Below are 19,284 nucleotides of genomic sequence, written 5' to 3'. Positions count from 1 at the left end.
TCTTTCCAAGGAGTTCAATAAAGTCTGCAAGCAATCACAAATTAAGGCGCTGACAAACCCTATGCCGATGAGAAGCAATATCTACATTCATCTCCTAACACTTGTTTAGAGCTGAGGAAGCGGAGGCAACAGGAGATGAAGTGACTTGCCACAAGTCATAAAGCAAGACAGTGGCAGAGCCAGGAATAGAACTCAGGATCCAAATTATGCTCTTAGTTCTAAACATTGTAAATCCAAAATATCTGTAAAGTCTTTAAAGGGATTACTCTGGATTTACACAAGGTAGAACTGAGAGCAGAATTCAGCTGAGATTTCTGCACTCTCAGTCCTCTGCTTTAGCCATTGTATCATGCTTTTGAGAATGGAAAATATCTTGCACTGCAATCCTGGCAGCTTTTCCAAGGGCATCTGGCTCTTTAGGCGTTCAGTGTGACTGTCATCCCTGTAAGGGTCTGTGCAGGGTTCATTTACCCTCTTTTTACATGAAGCAGTGGCATTTATTTCCAGCAATCTTTATTGGTGACAATCTCACAGCTATATTTCTATGACTTGCCTCCTAGGTATGCTACTTTCAAAAATAACCTTTTAGAGATACAAGACTACTTAATAGGTTCCCTAAAAAGAAAATGCTTTTCAGGATGTAGGCGTAAAAGCAATTAGATTTCCAGCTTCCAATTTTTACTTCAAAGGTGAAACCTTAAACCCAGTGAACTGATTTGCTTGGAAATTTTATTATTTCACTTTTAAGCTATGCCCATTCCTGTAGCTAAGAGAGAGGAAAATTATTTGAAATTCATATGCTTAGGAATCAGCAAACATGGCTGGCGGGTATTGAAGCAACTACGATCTGGCTGCTAATTCTGTACCTTCCAAGCAATTCAATTTTTATAAAGCTGAGAATTCCACTGGTTCAGATTTTCAGATGAAGCTTTCCAGAGAGAAACAGAAAACACAAGTAATAGCCACCAGCTGCATTCTTAGCCCCTGGATTGGGTGTCCACCCCCTAAACTGGTTTAAAATAGCACGTTTAGCTAAATCTATGCAATTTTCTCATGTAGGCAAACCTTCAGTGAAGGAGAGCTGTTTCAATTCTCTGCTGAGTCAGACAGGAGAATTCAGAGAACAATGCCAGTCCAGGAAGATGTTAGATGAAAAAAAGGCAAAATTAAGGGATCGTAAAGAAAACAACAAAATGACATCTGTCTCAAAGGAATATATTGTACCCCCCTCACCACTTCTGAGAGAGTCTGATTCCCTTCCATTTAACTTGCTATGGAGAATGACTCTTTCTATTCAGTTCCTCACTGCTGCTGAGTCATGAACACATCTTTGCCTAAACTTTCAGCAGAACATCCATTGAAATAAATGGACTATTAGGACAGAGACGTATGTCTGATGGGCAATCTGGTATGTCTAACTATTCAAGAGATAAGGGCTGAATATGTCTGCTTTTGCCAATTTGGAAAAGCTTATTCAAGCAAAGGACTAAAGATTATGTGCAATTTAAATATTGAATTTGCCAAGCCATCAATTGACGTTTCCATATAATTCCAGTCCCACTTCCTTTGACTATTACTATTGGTGTTGAAATACCTGCCAAATCTTCCCTCTGAAAAATCTTTAACTTTAGATTGAGAGTTTAATGAATTCCCTTGTCATATCCCCTCAGTCACAGAATCACCAACCCCCCCCGCCCAAAAAACAAACAAACAAAAAACACACAACCCCACAAACTGGCAAAAACTTATTTGATCATTCTCATAGATACTAGATACTAAGGTCAGAAGGGACCATTATGATCATCTAGTCCGACCTCCTGCACAACGCAGGCCACAGAATTTCACCCACCCACTCCTGCGAAAAACCTCTCACCTATGTCTGAGCTATTGAAGTCCTCAAATCGTGGTTTAAAGACTTCAAGGAGCAGAGAATCCTCCAGCAAGTGACCTGTGCCCCATGCTACAGAAGAAGGCGAAAAACCTCCAGGGCTTCTTCCAATCTGCTCTGGAGGAAAATTCCTTCCCGACCCCAAATGTGGTGATCAGCTAAACCCTGAGCATGTGGGCAAGATTCACAGCCAGATACCCAGGAAAGAATTTTCTGTAGTAACGCAGATCCCACCCCATCTAACATCCCATCACAGGCCATTGGGCCTATTTACCATGAATAGTTAAAGATCAATTACCAAAGTCATGTTATCCCATCATACCATCTCCTCCATAAACTTATCGAGTTTAATTTTAAAGCCAGATAGGTCTTTTGCCTCCACTGCTTCCCTTGGAAGGCTATTCCAAAACTTCACTCCTCTGATGGTTAGAAACCTTCATCTAATTTCAAGTCTAAACTTCCCAATGACCAGATTATATCCATTTGTTCTTGTGTCCACATTGGTACTGAGCTTAAATAATTCCTCTCCCTCTCCGGTATTTATCCCTCTGATATATTTATAGAGAGCAATCCTATCTCCCCTCAACCTTCTTTTAGTCAGGCTAAACAAGCCAAGCTCCTTGAGTCTCCTTTCATAAGACAGGTTTTCCATTCCTCGGATCATCCAACTAGCCCTTCTCTGTACCTGTTCCAGTTTGAATTCATCCTTCTTAAACATGGGAGACCAGAACTGCACACAGTATTCCAGGTGAGGTCTCACCAATGCCTTGTATAACGGTACTAAAACCTCCTTATCCCTACTGGAAATACCTCGCCTGATGCATCCCAAGACTGCATTAGCTTTTTTCACGGCCATATCACCTTGGCGGCTCATAGTCATCCTATGATCAACCAATACTCCGAGGTCTGTCTCCTCCTCCGTTACTTCTAATTGATGCGTCCCCAGCTTATACTAAAATTCTTGTTATTAATCCCTAAATGCATAACCTTACACTTCTCACTATTAAATTTCATCCTATTACTATTACTCCAGTTTACAAGGTCATCCAAATCTTCCTGTATGATTTCCCGGTCCTTCTCTAAATTGGCAATACCTCCCAGCTTTGTATCATCCGCAAACTTTATTAGCACACTCCCACTTTTTGTGCTGAGGTCAGTAATAAAAAGATTAAATAAGATTGGTCCCAAAACTGATCCCTGAGGAACTCCACTGGTAACATCCCTCCAGCCTGACAGTTCACCTTTTAGTAGGACCCGCTGTTGTCTCCCTGTTAACCAATTCCTTGATCATTCAATCTATTCTCTACCAGTGCTGGATTATTCCATGCAGTACACTTTCTAGTATTCTGTCCATTGTAATTGTAGAAGTCTGCAGACATGGGACTTTCACCACTTCCCCTGGGAGACTATCCTACAGAGTGTGAGCCCAAGAGCATTTCTGCAAAAACAAAGAGGGAAAAAAAGGGAATTTTATCTATAACTAAGAAGAGCAAAGACCATTAGAGACAAATTAAAATACTTGTGTATTGCTGGAGGCAATGTGATCAGTAAGAATTTCTAGGTGCAAAACAGAGGAATCCATCTACCAAGCAAGCTGATATTCTTGGGTGACTTGAATGCTAGTTCCCTTTAAAAAAATGAAAACAAACAAAACATGATGGATCCCAGATCACTACTTAATTTGGGAGATTATGTCTTTTAAATCAAGACAAGCAAAATATCCTGTTTATAATTAATTTTATTTAGCAAGAAAAAAATGAATTCAAATATCCCACTCAATGAACACGTATCAATGCCCTGATAATCAAGATCCGGATATGAAATTAACTTTTAGTAAATTCATTTCTGATTTTCACTACCACTACAATTTTCCTTGTACTGTTTCTGGGCTCTTGGAGAAAGAAATAGGACACTTTGGGCTGTAAAAACTTTAGCATGTGATTAACTTTTCTCATAAGTAGTACGATTCACTTCAGTGGCATTACTTAAATGGTAGTAAAGTTATACATGTGCTCAAAGTGTTTGCAGGATTTGGGTCTTAGGCCTTGATCCAGTAAAACAGTAAACTTTAATCATGTGTTTAAATTCCATCTATTTCAATGGGGCTATTCATGTGCTTAGAGATAAGCAAATGCATGTATGCTTTACTGAATTGGGGCCTTAATTATTCTATAATTATAAAAAAAAATAAATAATTTCTTTTCATTAACATTTCTTACATCTTAAATCTCACTATCTTTTCTGTTTTGTTTGGCCACATGGTCCAATATGCTGAGCACTTTTTTCTTTAATGAATTGCCTCATCACTGTTTATTTTATATTGATTTGAAACTTCCCCCAGGTTTCTGTGTGATTCTGATACTGTTAACAACTATTTCCCTGTACTTTACATAGTATCCTACACCTTTCCAGGATTTTAATTAGTATTATTTCATATCCTAGAAAATCAAAGCCAATTCAGTGCCCCTCTATCTTCTGCTCTGTTATGAAAACTCAAACCCCAACCAAAACTCCCTTATTTTTATCTGAACCACACTGCTGCAGCAGCAGGCAATTTCAGATATCTGGAAAAAACGCTTCCACTAAAAGTAAGATTAGATGAAAGTAAAGGTCTTCAGATTCAAATTGAAGTACAAGATACAATCTGCAAGCACAGTAGTGGATTTTCCAAGCAACTGAGCAATATATTCCCATGTATCTCATATTGAATCAAGCCCCAAATGTCTACACACACGCACAAAGCTCTACTTTGAACTATCAAATGAAAACATATACTTTACAGCACCAGGAGTTGCAATCTTCCCCTTTTTTTTTTTTTTTTTTTGTACTGGCATTACATGAGAAAAAAACCAAACAGATTTAAGATGAAATATTTTGGCCAGTTCTGGAGAAATTTTTATTTTAAACTTCAGTCTAGGTTTCATTTAAACATAAGTGCAAAATGAAAGTTTTAAAATGAATGTATTGAGCAAGCACCAGTATTTTAGAAATGGCCAATCCTGGCATTAGAAATAATGTAATATTTTATCCAGAACAGAGAACTATATCTGAGCCAAAAATCTGTGAGAGAACTGGAGGGAATTAGAGGGTCAGGAACTTGAATTCCTCTCTCAAGAAAAGAACAGTCTAGGGCCAAATTTCCCCCTCATACAAGTGCAATCTAGTCCCACTGGCTTACATGAGAATTGCATGCAAGTGTCCACAGGATTTCAAAAATTCAAACTTTTATGGTCTAAAGAAAAACATTTTCATGTGCATTTAGATGCCAGAAATCCACTTTACACCAAAATTTGTGTCCTACCAATTTTACAGCAAAAACATTTAAAGAAATGGTTAAAAAATTAAAAAGAAAATCTGATTGGGGGACTACTTTTGTATCCCTCTGCCTTCAAGGCCAGTCTCCATTTATGCCATATGTGCAACTGTGAGGCTCTCAGAGGCAGAACAAACAGACACAATTAATACATTTTAAATACCGCTACATTAACCAAAATACTTTTCAACACACAAAAATGTCACAGCTTTAAAGGCTGATGTCTCAGGATCTTCCAAGACTAGTCCTTCTGGGAAACTTGGGATCTCCCCTTTCCAGTGATATGAAGATGCCATTTCTTACCCTGAAGGAACATGAGATAGCAGACATAAAACCTTTTTGTGGTATAGGACAAATTATTGCCCCAGCTTGGGCCGCAGGATAGAGTAATTTGGGGAAATACATTCCACATTTGAAAGAAAAGAAGAAAACATTTCTCTGGCAGGTGGATTTTTTTAAAAAAAATGATGTCACTTTGAAGCTGCTCAGAGATTTGGAATGTTTGAAATAGTCCTGTGGGAGATGGATTAGAGGGCAGCGTGCAGAGAAGGCTAAATGCAGTTAGTCATATGGCTTCACAATTTATCCCACGGGTATTACCATCACAGATCTAATACAGTGAATATACATGGAATGGCCAATATAGCTAAATAGTTAGATATATACCCCTCAAAAATATTGTAGAGTAAAACATGGACTCATTTCAGATAATTTCAATAAAAAGACTAAAATTAAAAAGATCAATACTTTAAATATTTAAAAAAAACTATGGGCCTAATAGCTAATATGCTAAATTTAAAATACAGAAACCAAACTAACACTGCTGTTAGTAGAGAAGCAAGGAAGAAGAGTGGGGTTTCTAGTTTCGTTTTTTGTTTGGTTGGTTTTGTTTGGTTTATTTTTCAGGCAGCGATTTTATTTTCTTTATACTATTTAAATGAAGCGTTTTATTTTGCAGCAGCAGCAGAGTGATGCTAATACCAAACTGGTTCTGATTTGGAAAGTTCCCCCTCCCCATTCCACTGAATTTTCTTGAAAGGGTAATTTCATCTTTCCAAAGGGAAATAAATGTGTTAGGCAATTTATTAGGAGGAAACACATCAAAAGTACAATATTACAATGGTAGACAAAAGAGGATTAGTGCCACCACATTTTTTGGTGTGAACCTGTCTGAGGGTGGAGGATTTATTTTGAATTGACAGTTAAAATGAACACTGAAAATAGTCCAGTGGAAACACAGGAAACCAATCTTAATTATTTTCACTGAACCTAAGTACGGTATGGTATTTGAACCTATTCCAATCCACAGGTACTGCTCACTACAACATGTTATGAGGAATTAACCCCATCATCAGTCTAGAATCTTGATGTGTAAGTTACAGGGCCACTAAAGTCATGCACACATACACACCCTCACACAAAATTCTATGTTCCTTGGCATTTTTTAATAGATTTGCTTTGCAGAATTTTGAACCATTATATTCTAACATTTGCCTTTGCAAACCGTTTCCCTTTGTGTCTATCTATACTTTAATCTAAAGACAACAGGCTCTCCCATGTTGAAATTTCTCCACTTTGCATTTTCTCTCCCCCACCCCCCCCCCACTTTGGAAATTTCTGATGTGATAATCTTGGTATGGTATATAGTTTAAAAACAGGCAATGATTTAAACCTTCTTATTCGCTCTTTCATTTTGTTTAGGAAGTCTTGGAGAATAGCATTTAGAAACCTTTGAAATGTCCTTTTATGACACACACAGTTCAGCACTCTGGGCTGAACAAATGTTCCACAACCCTGCCATTTTCACTTCAATGGTACACCAGGAATTTCTCTTCCAAAAATACAAATGTTACAGATGTGGTGGGTGAAGAGGAGACCAAGAAAAGTGGTGCCAACTGCCACTGTTTCCTCACCTGCCATTGCACAAGAATTTAAAAGTGACAACTTAAAAAGCAGCTAGTATGTTAAATATCACATCAATAGAGCCTCAAAGGAAGCCCACTTTAAACAACACTATTAATGGTGCCTGGCACAGGTTGATTAGCATGGATCAGACACGTCTAGAAGATGAAAACAATGCTTTTCATAACACATCTGGCACTTTTTTTTTCTTTTGTTGTTGTTGTTGTTTTCAAACAGGCATGTGTAAATAATGACTTGTGAAAAGAAAAGCAATTCTATTATGAGGCATATGTTCCCGGGGTGTCAAAGAAAGAGCGTGGTGGATAAATCATGGTAAGGTTGTTTCTGCCACTCACTGGCATATTTTTGGATGCTACAGCAGACTAGTCAAATGGGTTTCATATGCACACTCTGAGAAGAAGAGGTCTTTGGAATGCCATGAGTCATGCAAGTCCGTACACTACAATAACATTAGGTTACTAACAACATGCAGAAAATGTTCAAACGTAACCTCCCAAAAAATAAAATAAACAAGATGAAGGCTTAAATTATCTCACAACTTCGAGCCATCTACTCTGCAAATTTCCCTTTTTGTCACAAGAAGCATATCTCTTGGTATATCCTGTTTTGCTTCAAGATCTAAACAGATGGAAAACTTCCAAGAGTTCCAGCCGAAACACTTCACAGTCTAGGCAGATTAACTCTGGAGTGTTGGAGTTACTACAAAATAACACCGTGCTGTCAAATTTCTCCTCATCATTTACTCAATGTTCTATGAGCTTTTTTGGCAGTATAATGTCAGGAAGATTCCTCAGAGGGCCCCACTGCTAGATGCAGAGTTTTCTCCTCAAACCTAATGGAAACAAGCAGACAATGTCCAAAAGGAAACAGAAGTCATGTTCCTGGCACCCTCTTCAAGGGGGGTTACAGTCTTTTAAAAAGCGCAAAAAATTAGTTTGCAACATGTTAGAGAAATCTGACTGAACATTTATAAACACGAACAAAGTGATTATACTCTTCAGGACTCATTCCACTATGTCCAGCTACTAAATCTGCACTCCCTACTGCAGGCCAACCTTTCACTCTTGCAAAAGGGAACATCATGTCACATACAGGTGTTTTTGTTTTTTTGGTAGCAATGGGACACTGATGGCTTGGAGTGTGCTTGAAATGTCTCCGAACTTCATCTCTGAAGCCTCAAACACATGAGCGGTCATGTAGCACAGGCTCTGGGGGATTGGGGAGTTACCATAGGCCAGAAAATACACAAGTCCATTAGTACTCATCATAATTATTGAGATCTGTAAAATAGGCATTAGAATAGGTCTTTGCAGTAAGATGTGGATTGAAGTATTTGTTTCTCTCCTCCAAGATCAGGTTGTTTTTATTAAATGCCTAGAAAAAGAATAACAAAATGTTTTTAGTGGGCAAACCTCCAGGATCACTGATGCAAACAACAATGCAATGAGAGTGCTCTGAAATACACATGTTTACTACAAAACTCTGCATTTGTATGTGCATATGTGTTACAATGAAGTCCTTAACTACACGATCCCATAAAATATTGTTCCAATACAACAATATAACCTTATAGGGTTTTTCCCCAATCTTAGATAATCACATGTAGGTTTTTATACTGTGTATTCTTATTTCTTATACTACTTTTATTGTCAAAACGGTTCTGTACATCTTCGTTGACTTAGACTTTTTATATAATTTTCCTCTAGATTATGCATTCCTTGATTTTGAGTGTAAAATTTTAGAGCATGTAAGAGATTTAGGAGTATAAATTCCATTTTCAAAAGATATTTAGGCATTTTAAGGTCAGATTTTCAAAGGTATTTGGGCACTTAAACATGCAGATAGGTGCCTAGTGGGATTTTCAAAAATACCTAAATAGGTTACCCCATTGATTGCAAAGCATAATCTCTCTTTCCTAATTTCCTAGATTCATTTATTTAAGAAACAAATGGAAAAAGAAAAAAAGAAAAAGATTCACTATCCAGGACTTCACAAACACTTCAGAAAATTTTGCTATAGCACATAAATTCTATAATCTGAATGTATTTGGCTAGATAGCACACAAATGCCCAATCTTGCATACTTTAGGAATTTTGCAATAGGAAGCTGTTCTAAAAGGTTATAAGTAGACTTGTCATGATTAGATTTGTTATAGGTAGATGTTGGTAAATGTCAATTTCATCATACACATAGAGACAAACAATATTTTCATTGATGATCATCAAAATTTCAGACAGGCAAAGTAAGAATATGTTGTTTCAGAATTTATTAGACATTGATTTAAGGATATTTACTTTATGCGTTTTAACATGTGATGTTGACAACTGATGTTTTAATAGTTATAAAGTTTTAACTTTTTGAATCTTGAAGTCTAATGTCATTGTCTGACCCTCCCCCTTTCCCAGATCTCCCCCCATAATTTCCTCAAACTGTGAAAATTTAAATTGATAAAAATAAAAAATACTTAAAACTCACAATTTTGCACATCTGTGAAAATTTAAATAGATAAAAATCTAAAAAATGATTACAAATAAACATTGGCATTATCCATTGAAACTATATAAAATAAATTGAATTCTGCAAAGCTAGATGTAAGAGGTGAAACAATACAGAGGAATTTATAATCTATGGCAATGTAGTGTAGATATCGTTCTAGATTCTCAGCTGGTATAAATTTATGCAGCTTGATTCACACTGTGCTATGTAGATCAACACCAGTTGAAGATCTGACCCATCACAGATTTGGTTAAAAGATTATAAGGCAGAAGGGATCACTGTGATCATTTAGTCTGACCTCTTGCATAACACAAGCCACAGAACTTCCCTGAATTAATTCCTGTTTGAACTAGAGCATATCTTGTCGAAAAACATCGAATCTTCATTTAAAAATTGCCAGTGATGGAGAATCCACCACAAGCCTTGGGTAAATTGTTCCAAAGATTAATTACCGTCACTGTTAAAAATATGCAACTTATTTCCATCTGAATTTGTCTAGCTCCAACTTCAAGCCATTGGATCTTATTAAAGCTTTGTCTGTTGAACTGAAAAGTCCATTATCAAATTTTTGTTCCCCATGTATGTACATATAGACTGTGATCAAGTCACTCCTTAACCTTCTCTTTGTGGCTCTTCTCTTAAACTTTCAAATTTATCCACACCTTATCTGAACTGTGGACATCAGTGCCAAATACAGAGGTAATATAGCCTCCTTACTCCAACTCTATATTCTCTATTTATATATCCAATGAACATATTAGCCCTTTTGGCCACAGCGTCGCACTGGGAGCTCATGTTCAGCTGATTACCCAGCATGAATGTCAAGTCCTTTTTAGAGTTATTGCTTCCCAGGATTCAGTCCCTCATTCTGTAAGTAAGAGCTACACTCTTTGTATTAAGATGTATAACTTCACATTTGGCCATATTAAAGCACATATTTGTTTGCCTGAGCCTAACTTACAAAGCAATCCAGATCACTCTGTATCTCTGTTCTTTCATTATTTACATTTCCCTCAACCTTTGTCATCTGCAAACTTTGTCTGTGATAATTTTATGTTTTCTTGAAAGTCACTGATAAAAAATTATGTTCACCAGCTAAATCACAGACCTAGCATGGGAAAGAGGACAGAAGCTTTTGCTTCCTGCTATTTGAACTAAAGGAAAATCTCCATTAGGTATCACTATGATTTTTAAGTCCAAATCTACTTTTTAAACCAGATACTAGAGGACAGGAGTACTTGTGGCACCTTAGAGACTAACGAATTTATTAGAGCATAAGCTTTCGTGAGCTACAGCTCACTTCATTGGATACATACAGTGGATATAGTATGCATCTGATAAAGTGAGCTGTAGCTCACGAAAGCTTATGCTCTAATAAATTTATTAGTTTCTAAGGTGCCACAAGTACTCCTGTCCTCTAGTATCTGGTTTAAAAAGTAGATTTGGACTTAAAAATCATAGTGACATTCGACATTGGTGAGGCCTCATCTGGAGTACTGTGTCCAGTTTTGGGCCCCACACTACAAGAAGGATGTGGATAAATTGGAGAGAGTCCAGCGAAGGGCAACAAAAATGATTAGCGGTCTAGAACACATGACTTATGAGGAGAGGCTGAGGGAGCTGGGATTGTTTAGCCTGCAGAAGAGAAGAATGAGGGGGGATTTGATAGCTGCTTTCAACTACCTGAAAGGGGGTTCCAAAGAGGATGGCTCTAGACTGTTCTCAATGGTAGCAGATGACAGAACGAGGAGTAATGGCCTCAAGTTGCAGTGGGGGAGGTTTAGATTGGATATTAGGAAAAACTTTTTCACTAAGAGGGTGGTGAAACACTGGAATGCGTTGCCTAGGGAGGTGGTGGAATCTCCTTCCTTGGAAGTTTTTAAGGTCAGGCTTGACAAAGCCCTGGCTGGGATGATTTAACTGGGAATTGGTCCTGCTTCGAGCAGGGGGTTGGACTAGATGACCTTCAGGGGTCCCTTCCAACCCTGATATTCTATGATTCTATGATTCTAAGGTGCCACAAGTACTCCTTTTCTTTTTACGGATACAGACTAACACGGCTGCTACTCTGAAACCTGATACTAGAGGACGATACTTTCAAAGACAACAATTGAGCAATAGTCTGATTTCTTTGAACAAAGGCCAGTGGTGCATAAATTGTACATCCCAGCCAACACATGATAATGTCTTCAGAGTAATATAGGCTGGCGTGATAAGAAATCTAAAATTATTACACTACAAATATGAATCTAATTTAGTTATTCAAACATCTGATATTTGTATATTAAATATTTGTATGATCTTGAGTCCACCTTTCACTGTAAAAAATGTATCATTAGAATACCTTTGGTACATTGTAATTACTGTAAACAGTTATACATAGCTAAGCATTACAGACAACGCTATCCATTGCTTACCTTGATGGCTTCTACAGAATCATATTTGTCCAGTTTGTTGATATGGTTAGTGATACTGGTATTAAGAGGAGCTGGCGACACTGGATGGATAACAGTTGCATCATGGGATTGCTGCTGATATCGTTGGCAGTAAGTGTAAACAAGCAGTGTAAGGAGGCAGCCAAGTATAGAACTGCTCAAGCCCACTGCAATCATGTGGAACATGTTAAACTCTGAAGAACGGATAGCAAAAGATAGCATTACCTTTAAGGCAGTCACAATAAGAGTTTTGAAACATTAGAAAAAACACGAACAGGTGCTTTGATTCAGAAGGGAATAAAGTATCTCATGGTGTTATGCATTTCTTGGAAATGTCAATCGCCAAGATTTTTATTTGTACTTAAAAATACATTGCATATCTCTAGAGATCACTATAAGCATCTTATATCACCACATCTGTAATATTGATTTGGCTGGATTTTCAAAAGGAGTTAGGGGCTCAACTCCGATTGAAATTAATTGCATTTCCTTAAGTATCTTGAAAATCTCTGCCTAAATTTGGTTCTGTAAATTGTACTGCAAAGTATCCAACATCACCATTTCCATGTTGTATTATAAAAAGATATATTATCTACACTAATTCATTTTGATTGAATCAAATCATCTCCTTGTATGTTGTTCTTCTAATTCTTTCTGTTATACTCAGTGACTAATTGGGACAATTTAGAACAAAAGAACTAAGGTGAAACCCAAGTAAATTTAATCAAAACCAATAAAAGACACCTGAACCCTGCTCTCCCTAAAAGGCTCTGGAAGACTCCTTTACCTGGTGCTTTCTTCCAGGGGCAATGGCCTGGTGCTTTTCCAATACCCCATTCACCTCTGGTGGACCCCCCTCACTCTTCCTATATCTTTAATGGGTGGCCAAGTTGCTCACTTCCCCATCCTGCATAATTATTTTTGTAAGTGGGAGTGGAAGTATTAGCACTGTAGGGAGAACAGGGGAACAAGGATTTCCCAATGTCCAATACACGCTGGAACATCTCAGTCTGAGAGTTCAAGGGAAGTGTAATGTACAGCAGTATAAGCAGGAATCTTTCCACTTGCTCCGCCCCTAGATGATATTGTGGGGTCTGTAGAGTAGGTAGCCCCCATAAAGAAGTAAAATTGGGAAGCAAGCCCATGGGCTGCCCTTTTGAGCCAGATGCTCATTCCCTGATGGCATTGAGAGGTGAGAGACAGCAGGCAACACACAGACACACATACACCAAAAGTTGGCACCAACTATTGATGAATTAGAGGTAAGTGAATTACATTGCCTTGCGCCACTTTTTCAAAGGTAGAGCTGCTTTTTTTGGTGTGGTGAATGAAGGGATAACAAGTAGTTCAAATTTTTATCCTGAGTACCCAGTTTAGTTTTGTACAAACTAACATTTGATTGACTAAAAGTGCCCAAATGAGGGATTATAGGCCTAGATCCTCAAAAGTATTTAGGTGCCTAACTCTCATTGATTATAATTAAGGCTAAGATTTTGTCAGGGATATTTTTAGTAAAACTCAGGGACAGGTCACGGTCAATAAACAAAAATTCACAGAAGCCTGTGACCTGTCCCTGACTTTTACTAAAAATATCCCTGACAAATTGGAGAGGGAGAAGGATCCAGCACCCACAGCTGATGGGGCCAGACTCTGGAAGTCATGGATTCCGTGACTTCTGTGACATAATTGTAGCCTTAATTATAATGCCTCAGGATCCGGGCCATAGTGTCTCTGCTGAAAACTGGGTAGTGGCACTGGAATATAGAAAGGGATGTTCATAGGGGCCCTATTTTCAGCAGGCACATAAATCAGTACTTATATGCCTCAAATAGGTTTTAGGCGCCTAAATGTGGATTGAGGTGGCTAACTTGGGTACTAATATATGTAAGTGGCCCATGAATCACTTTCCATCTTTTTGCAAAAGTGTTCCTCAGACACAGAATTTGGTAAAAATGTGAGGAAGCAGAAAACAATCAATTCAGAGTGAAATCTCAGAGTAGAACCCATTGTGCATGCTGATGACTTCACTTTTCCCCACTGAACTCACTCCCCTTTCCTTTAATGAAAAAGTGCTTCCACTGTACATAAGAATGCTAGAACCAGCCAGAGCTTTGACTGTGGCTAAATACTTAATAAGTGCAATTGTTAAAAACTAAAATAAAGTATTTTTATTTTTAAACAATTTCTCTTCCTGCTCAGGATCTGTTTTGCTAACATTGTGGTTGTTTTGTAGGAGATATTTTATTTTGTTTGTTTTGTTTTTGGCAGTTGGTCTGATAATGAGCTAGAGATACAGTCTGAGACATTAAATGGGTGACTAAGCTGACTCATAGCTGTTCATTTGACTCCCAAGGGGGGATGATGAAATTATCATCCTGGATTGGTCCAGTGAGTTTCCAGATTTTTGATCTGCAAGTAACTTGTTTATAATAGGGCTTTCTCCTGTGGAGAGAAGAGTGATTGCCCTTGGGGGAGGTGGGAAGGAGAGAGTAAGAACTTCAGGTAACATGCTGTTGACTCAAAGGTAGGCAGTGGCAGTCAGATATTTAATAAGGCAGCTTCTGGTAACTACAGTCTGTTTTTTCTCAGAAAATGTAAGTAATGAGAATATGGCATTTAGAAGGTAGAGTAAAAGAGAAGGGAGCAAGAGGTGGAACAAATAGAGGAAAAGTAGGAATCAATTATACAATTTTAAAAAAAACAGGTAAAGATTCTGCTACAGAGAAATGAAAAACTTACCACCACACAGTTTTTCTTCTATGCTGCTAGATCTTGCTACTGATATTTCTAGAAAAACAAACAATATAATTAAAATGTGTAGATAAAACATAGCAGAGATATACTAAGCTGATGAATAGAGAATAAGATTTTTTAAAAATTTATTTCACTATATTCATTCCAGAGCTCTGAGAAGATTTTCACCCCTGTTGAAACTGGCCAAAACCACCAAACAAATCTTCACTCTTAACTCCATGAAAAATAACACAAACTTCATTCATTCTTGTCTCAAAAGTCTCAAGAATTAAACAAATGGCAGATATTGTAGGTGGGAAACTTCTTTAATTGGCAAGCCACTTCTCCCCCACAAAATAGTGAGTTTCTTAATGGGGAAAATAGAAAAAAGTTCACAGGCTAGCTCGGGGGTACAGTAGTGGTGTTTTAGCATGAAGACCCATGTCTACTCGTGGAAAATGTCAAACTTTCATCTCAGATCAGTGTGACCTATGAGACCTTCATTGCCCACTGACAAAGGGTTTACTGTCATGTAACAGCAACTGCAATTAAGCCTGACAAACTTACTATACCTAACACATTGCGGTCATGGTATGTATCTATAAAGAATGTCAGGTAAGGTATCAAATGGAAACTTATATCATACTGGTCATGATCATCACTGTGTGATGTAACAATTAAAAAGTTGTAGGTATGTACTAAAAATATGCTCAAACTATGAAACCAGGCAGGGTTTGGTAAGCAAGTTTGTTCCAGACAAAGGAATGCTGATCTGCCTGTCTGTCTGGGTCTCAAATGTAAATGGATCAGGGTAGGTCAAAGACAATGGGAATCAAATTTGTATCTGACGTCAACCAGAAAATCAAATTATCAAGAGGACAATCCCTTCCAAAGGCATCATCCATGAAGCATCATGGCTGTCAGATGGAGGGCCTGCAGGCTGTGACTGAGGAGGCAGATGTGGTCCTGAGTGATCACATCTCCCTGTAGCTGGAGTAGCAGTCTGACTGATAGCTCTACTACCAGCCGAGAACCGGTGTTGTCGGGACCATGCTGGGGCGATAAGTACAAGGCATGAATTTTGTTAACATGTGAGGAGCTATTGACAGGCCAAAGGGTAGCACTGAAAATGGAAGTGGGATCCATTTACCATGAACTTGAGGAAATTTTGATGGTTCTGACGAATTGCTATGTGAAAATATGCATCCTTTAAGTCAAGAGCAGCATACCAGTCCCCACATGAGGGAATAATGGAGGCCAGAGTGACCATCCAGAAGTTTGTTTTCTTCAAGAACTACTTCTGCTCTCTTAGATCTAAAATAGGCCTGAGACACCCTTTTGCTTTCCAGATTAGGAAGTAGCAGGAAACAGGGGAACTTATTCTATATCCCTCACAAGTAGGAGGGATTGCACCTCCTGCAGTAGCATGACCTCATGGTCCCTGATGACAGACAGGGAAGGGCGATGGGAGTGAGAACAGAAACAAACTGAAAGGTATATCCCTCTTCCACTGTGCTTAAGACCCAATGATCCATGTGATGTAGGACCAAGCATTTAGGAAATGGGACAGATGATGGGCAAATAGAGGGTGGGAAAAGATGGCACCGTTGGGACTGGTAGTATGACCTCGACCAATGTGTTAAAATGCTTGTTTGGAGGACCCATCTTATCTAGATGAGCTGGCAGTTGCAGAGGAGGAGAGAGGTACCGGACACCTCTTGTAACCTCTGGCCTTCTTTCTGGACAGGTCCTGGGTACAAAGCATGAAAACTGGATACAGGGGGGCGGGGGACTGCTGTGGGCAAAACAGCTTTATTTTTGCCATCAGTGTATAAATACCCAGCGACTCAAAGGTTGCCCTTGAATCCTTGGGACTATGCAGCCTCTCATCAATTTTCTCAGAAAAGAGTAAAGGATCCTCAAATGGGAGGTCTTGAAAAGTCTGTTGAACCTCTGGGGAAAACCAGAAAACTGCAGCCATGAACACTGCTGAATAGTAATGGCCAAAGCCATGGCTGAGCAGCAGAGTCAGCCGCATCTAAACTGGCCACTAATTTGCCTTCCTCTACCACTGTGGAGAATTCTTGTCTTTAAAATATTATCCCACAGGTTAACATTGTAATGATCCAGTTATGTCTTCTGGTTTGCAATTCTGAATTGGAGACCTCAGGTAGAACAAAGCTTCCTACCAAAGTGGTCTAGATTTTTTTGCCTCTTTTCCTTTTGGCATTGAAACCTACATATCTAGTGTGTTAAGCTCAGTTTGCAGTTTTTGTTTATTTACTAAGGTAATCTGCTTTGATCTATTGGCTATCCCTTATAATCACTTAAAATATACCTCTTGTACTTAATAAACTTGTTTTTGTTTTTAACCCAGTTTGTGTAATGTATAACTGGGGGGAGGGTGTGGCGGGCAAAAAGCGATGTATATCTCTCTCCATGGTGGGGAAGAGGGCGAATTTCAATTAGCTTACGCTGTACAGTTCTGGGTGCAGCACAAGGCAATACAATTTTGGGTTCACTCTCCAGACAGGGAGTGCACTTGAGTGCTGGGCAATTCCTCAGCTGAAAGCCTTCCCACGCAGTACTGATTGCAGTGTCTTTGTCTTTCTGCAGATGCGTGTGTCCCTATCTGTGTGTATGCTAGAGGAAGCTTGGGGGCCTGGCTTAGCAGGACAGGGTGAGGGAGCCTAGCCTGGTGGGATGGGCAGGCTCAGTGGTACCCCAGTACATCAGGAGGCACACTGGAAAGCAACCCATCACAGTGGACAGTGAGCAGGGTAATGTGCACCACTTATTGCTCTGAGACACCGGTGGTGATTTTAAATGAGTTTTAAGTGTGTTGCCTAGAGAACAGACAAAGTGGCTACAAAGTGGTTTGTTGTTTTCTGTTTGCTTATTTCGGGCAAAGGAAGTAGAGGCAGAAAAATAAGAAAATTAGTGAAAGTGAAGCTACCAAAAAGTTGGAGTTTTACAGATTACAGGTCTAAGAAAATGAAAAGATGCACAAGAGACAGCTGGAATTAAGACAACTACACATAAAAGAACAGGAAACGGAAGAAGTCCAACAAAAAGCAGCCCATGAAAGGGCCATGGAAGCCCAGAAGCAAGCCATGGAACTGCAAGCCAAAGAAGAAGCAGACAGCCAAAAAGCTGCCCTGGAACTGAAACACAAAGAAATCAAATCCCAGAAGCAAGCCATGGAACTGAGGCAGCTAGAGGCAGTTAAAGCCCTGGAACTGAGAGACAAAGAAATGCAGGAGAGGGGAAAAAATGAGAGAAAGCATGAACTGGCCTTGATGGAGTGGAGGAAACAACCCCACATCGGGGGGGGGCACTGCTCCAAAAATCCACAAATGGCAGTGGTTGTGTCCTGCATCAGTAAGACTGGGGACATTGCTGAATACTTCATCACCTTTGAGAGGCTGTGTGTGCTCTATGAGATTCTTGATAGTCAAAAGATGACCACTTTTGTTGTAAAGTTGTCTGGGAGAGCTATGAATATATTCAATAAGATGCCAATGGGTGATACTTCCAATTATGGTAAATTCAAGGAAATAGTTTTAAAACAGTTTCAGATTACCCCTTTTACTTACCGAGTAAAATTTAGAAGCCTTAAGAGAGGGGCTGGAATAAGTAATGTGGCATATGTAAACCAAATGAGAGATTTACTCGATAAGTGGGTAAGGGGAAAAGGTATTTCAAGCTTTGAAGAAATGTGTGATCTGGTTGCTCAGGTTCCTGAATATGTGTCACAATGATGTAAAACAGTGTTTATGGGATAAGAGGGTAAAAACTGTTGAACTTCCTATTTTTGCAGATAAATATGAACAGTCCCAAGCAGCTATTAGAAATAAATCACAGGCAGAGGGATTTAAGTTTGGTGGGAAGCAAGGTCACCACTTTACCCATGGAGAGAGGGAGGGTGGCCAGGAGGTGGGCACTCACCCTCCCAGAATCTTACCTCCCATACCCATCTCAAACTGCCCTTAAAAACAGGAGATCCTAGAAGGTGCTTCCACTGTAATTCTAGAGCACCTGAGACATAATTGCCCCAAACTGAAGGAAAATAAACCTCCCCTGACCCATATTGGCTCAGTTGTCCTCAGCCCCGAGGCCCCAGAGGGTACCCCCACAACTTACCACACCTGCTTGGTGGACATAGGACCTGGTGAACCAGACAGCGAACACATTAAGGTTGTCAAGATTGATGGTACAGAGTGCCTGGGGTGGAGGAATACTGAGGCTCAGCTCTCTCTGGTTCAACCAAATGTTGTCCCAGAGGCTAATACTTTACCGTGCCAAACGGCCAGCATTAAGGGGATGGGGCCAGACAGGTTCCCCATGTCACTAGTGTAAGTTTGTATGGAATGGGAAGGTTTGGAAGGCGATTTACTTGTGGGGATGCTAGAGGACATCCCGGTGGACATGTTGGTAGGGAACATTACTTCCATAAGGTGTGGTAACTCGCAGAAAGAAGTAGTATTGTGTAGGGT

At 39.2% G+C, this 19,284-nt stretch overlaps 1 protein-coding gene across 1 annotated transcript in view; it reads right to left on the bottom strand.

Annotated features, from left to right (window-relative positions):
• Positions 1–8,378: 8,378 nt before the first annotated feature.
• SEMA5A (semaphorin 5A) overlaps positions 8,379–19,284 on the bottom strand; it is a 460,689-nt gene continuing 449,783 nt past the window's right edge. The window contains exons 19-21 of the mRNA XM_077809175.1: positions 14,795–14,842; positions 12,038–12,249; positions 8,379–8,498 (exon numbers count right to left, since the gene is read on the bottom strand). Coding sequence (XP_077665301.1) covers positions 8,379–8,498; positions 12,038–12,249; positions 14,795–14,842 — 380 coding nt within the window. The remainder of the gene's footprint in view (positions 8,499–12,037; positions 12,250–14,794; positions 14,843–19,284) is intronic.

The sequence above is a fragment of the Eretmochelys imbricata genome, chromosome 2, assembly GCF_965152235.1.
Source record: "Eretmochelys imbricata isolate rEreImb1 chromosome 2, rEreImb1.hap1, whole genome shotgun sequence".
Lineage (NCBI taxonomy): Eukaryota > Metazoa > Chordata > Testudines > Cheloniidae > Eretmochelys > Eretmochelys imbricata.
Note: the sequence above shows the minus strand (reverse complement) of the source record. Positions and strands in the feature narration are given on the sequence as shown.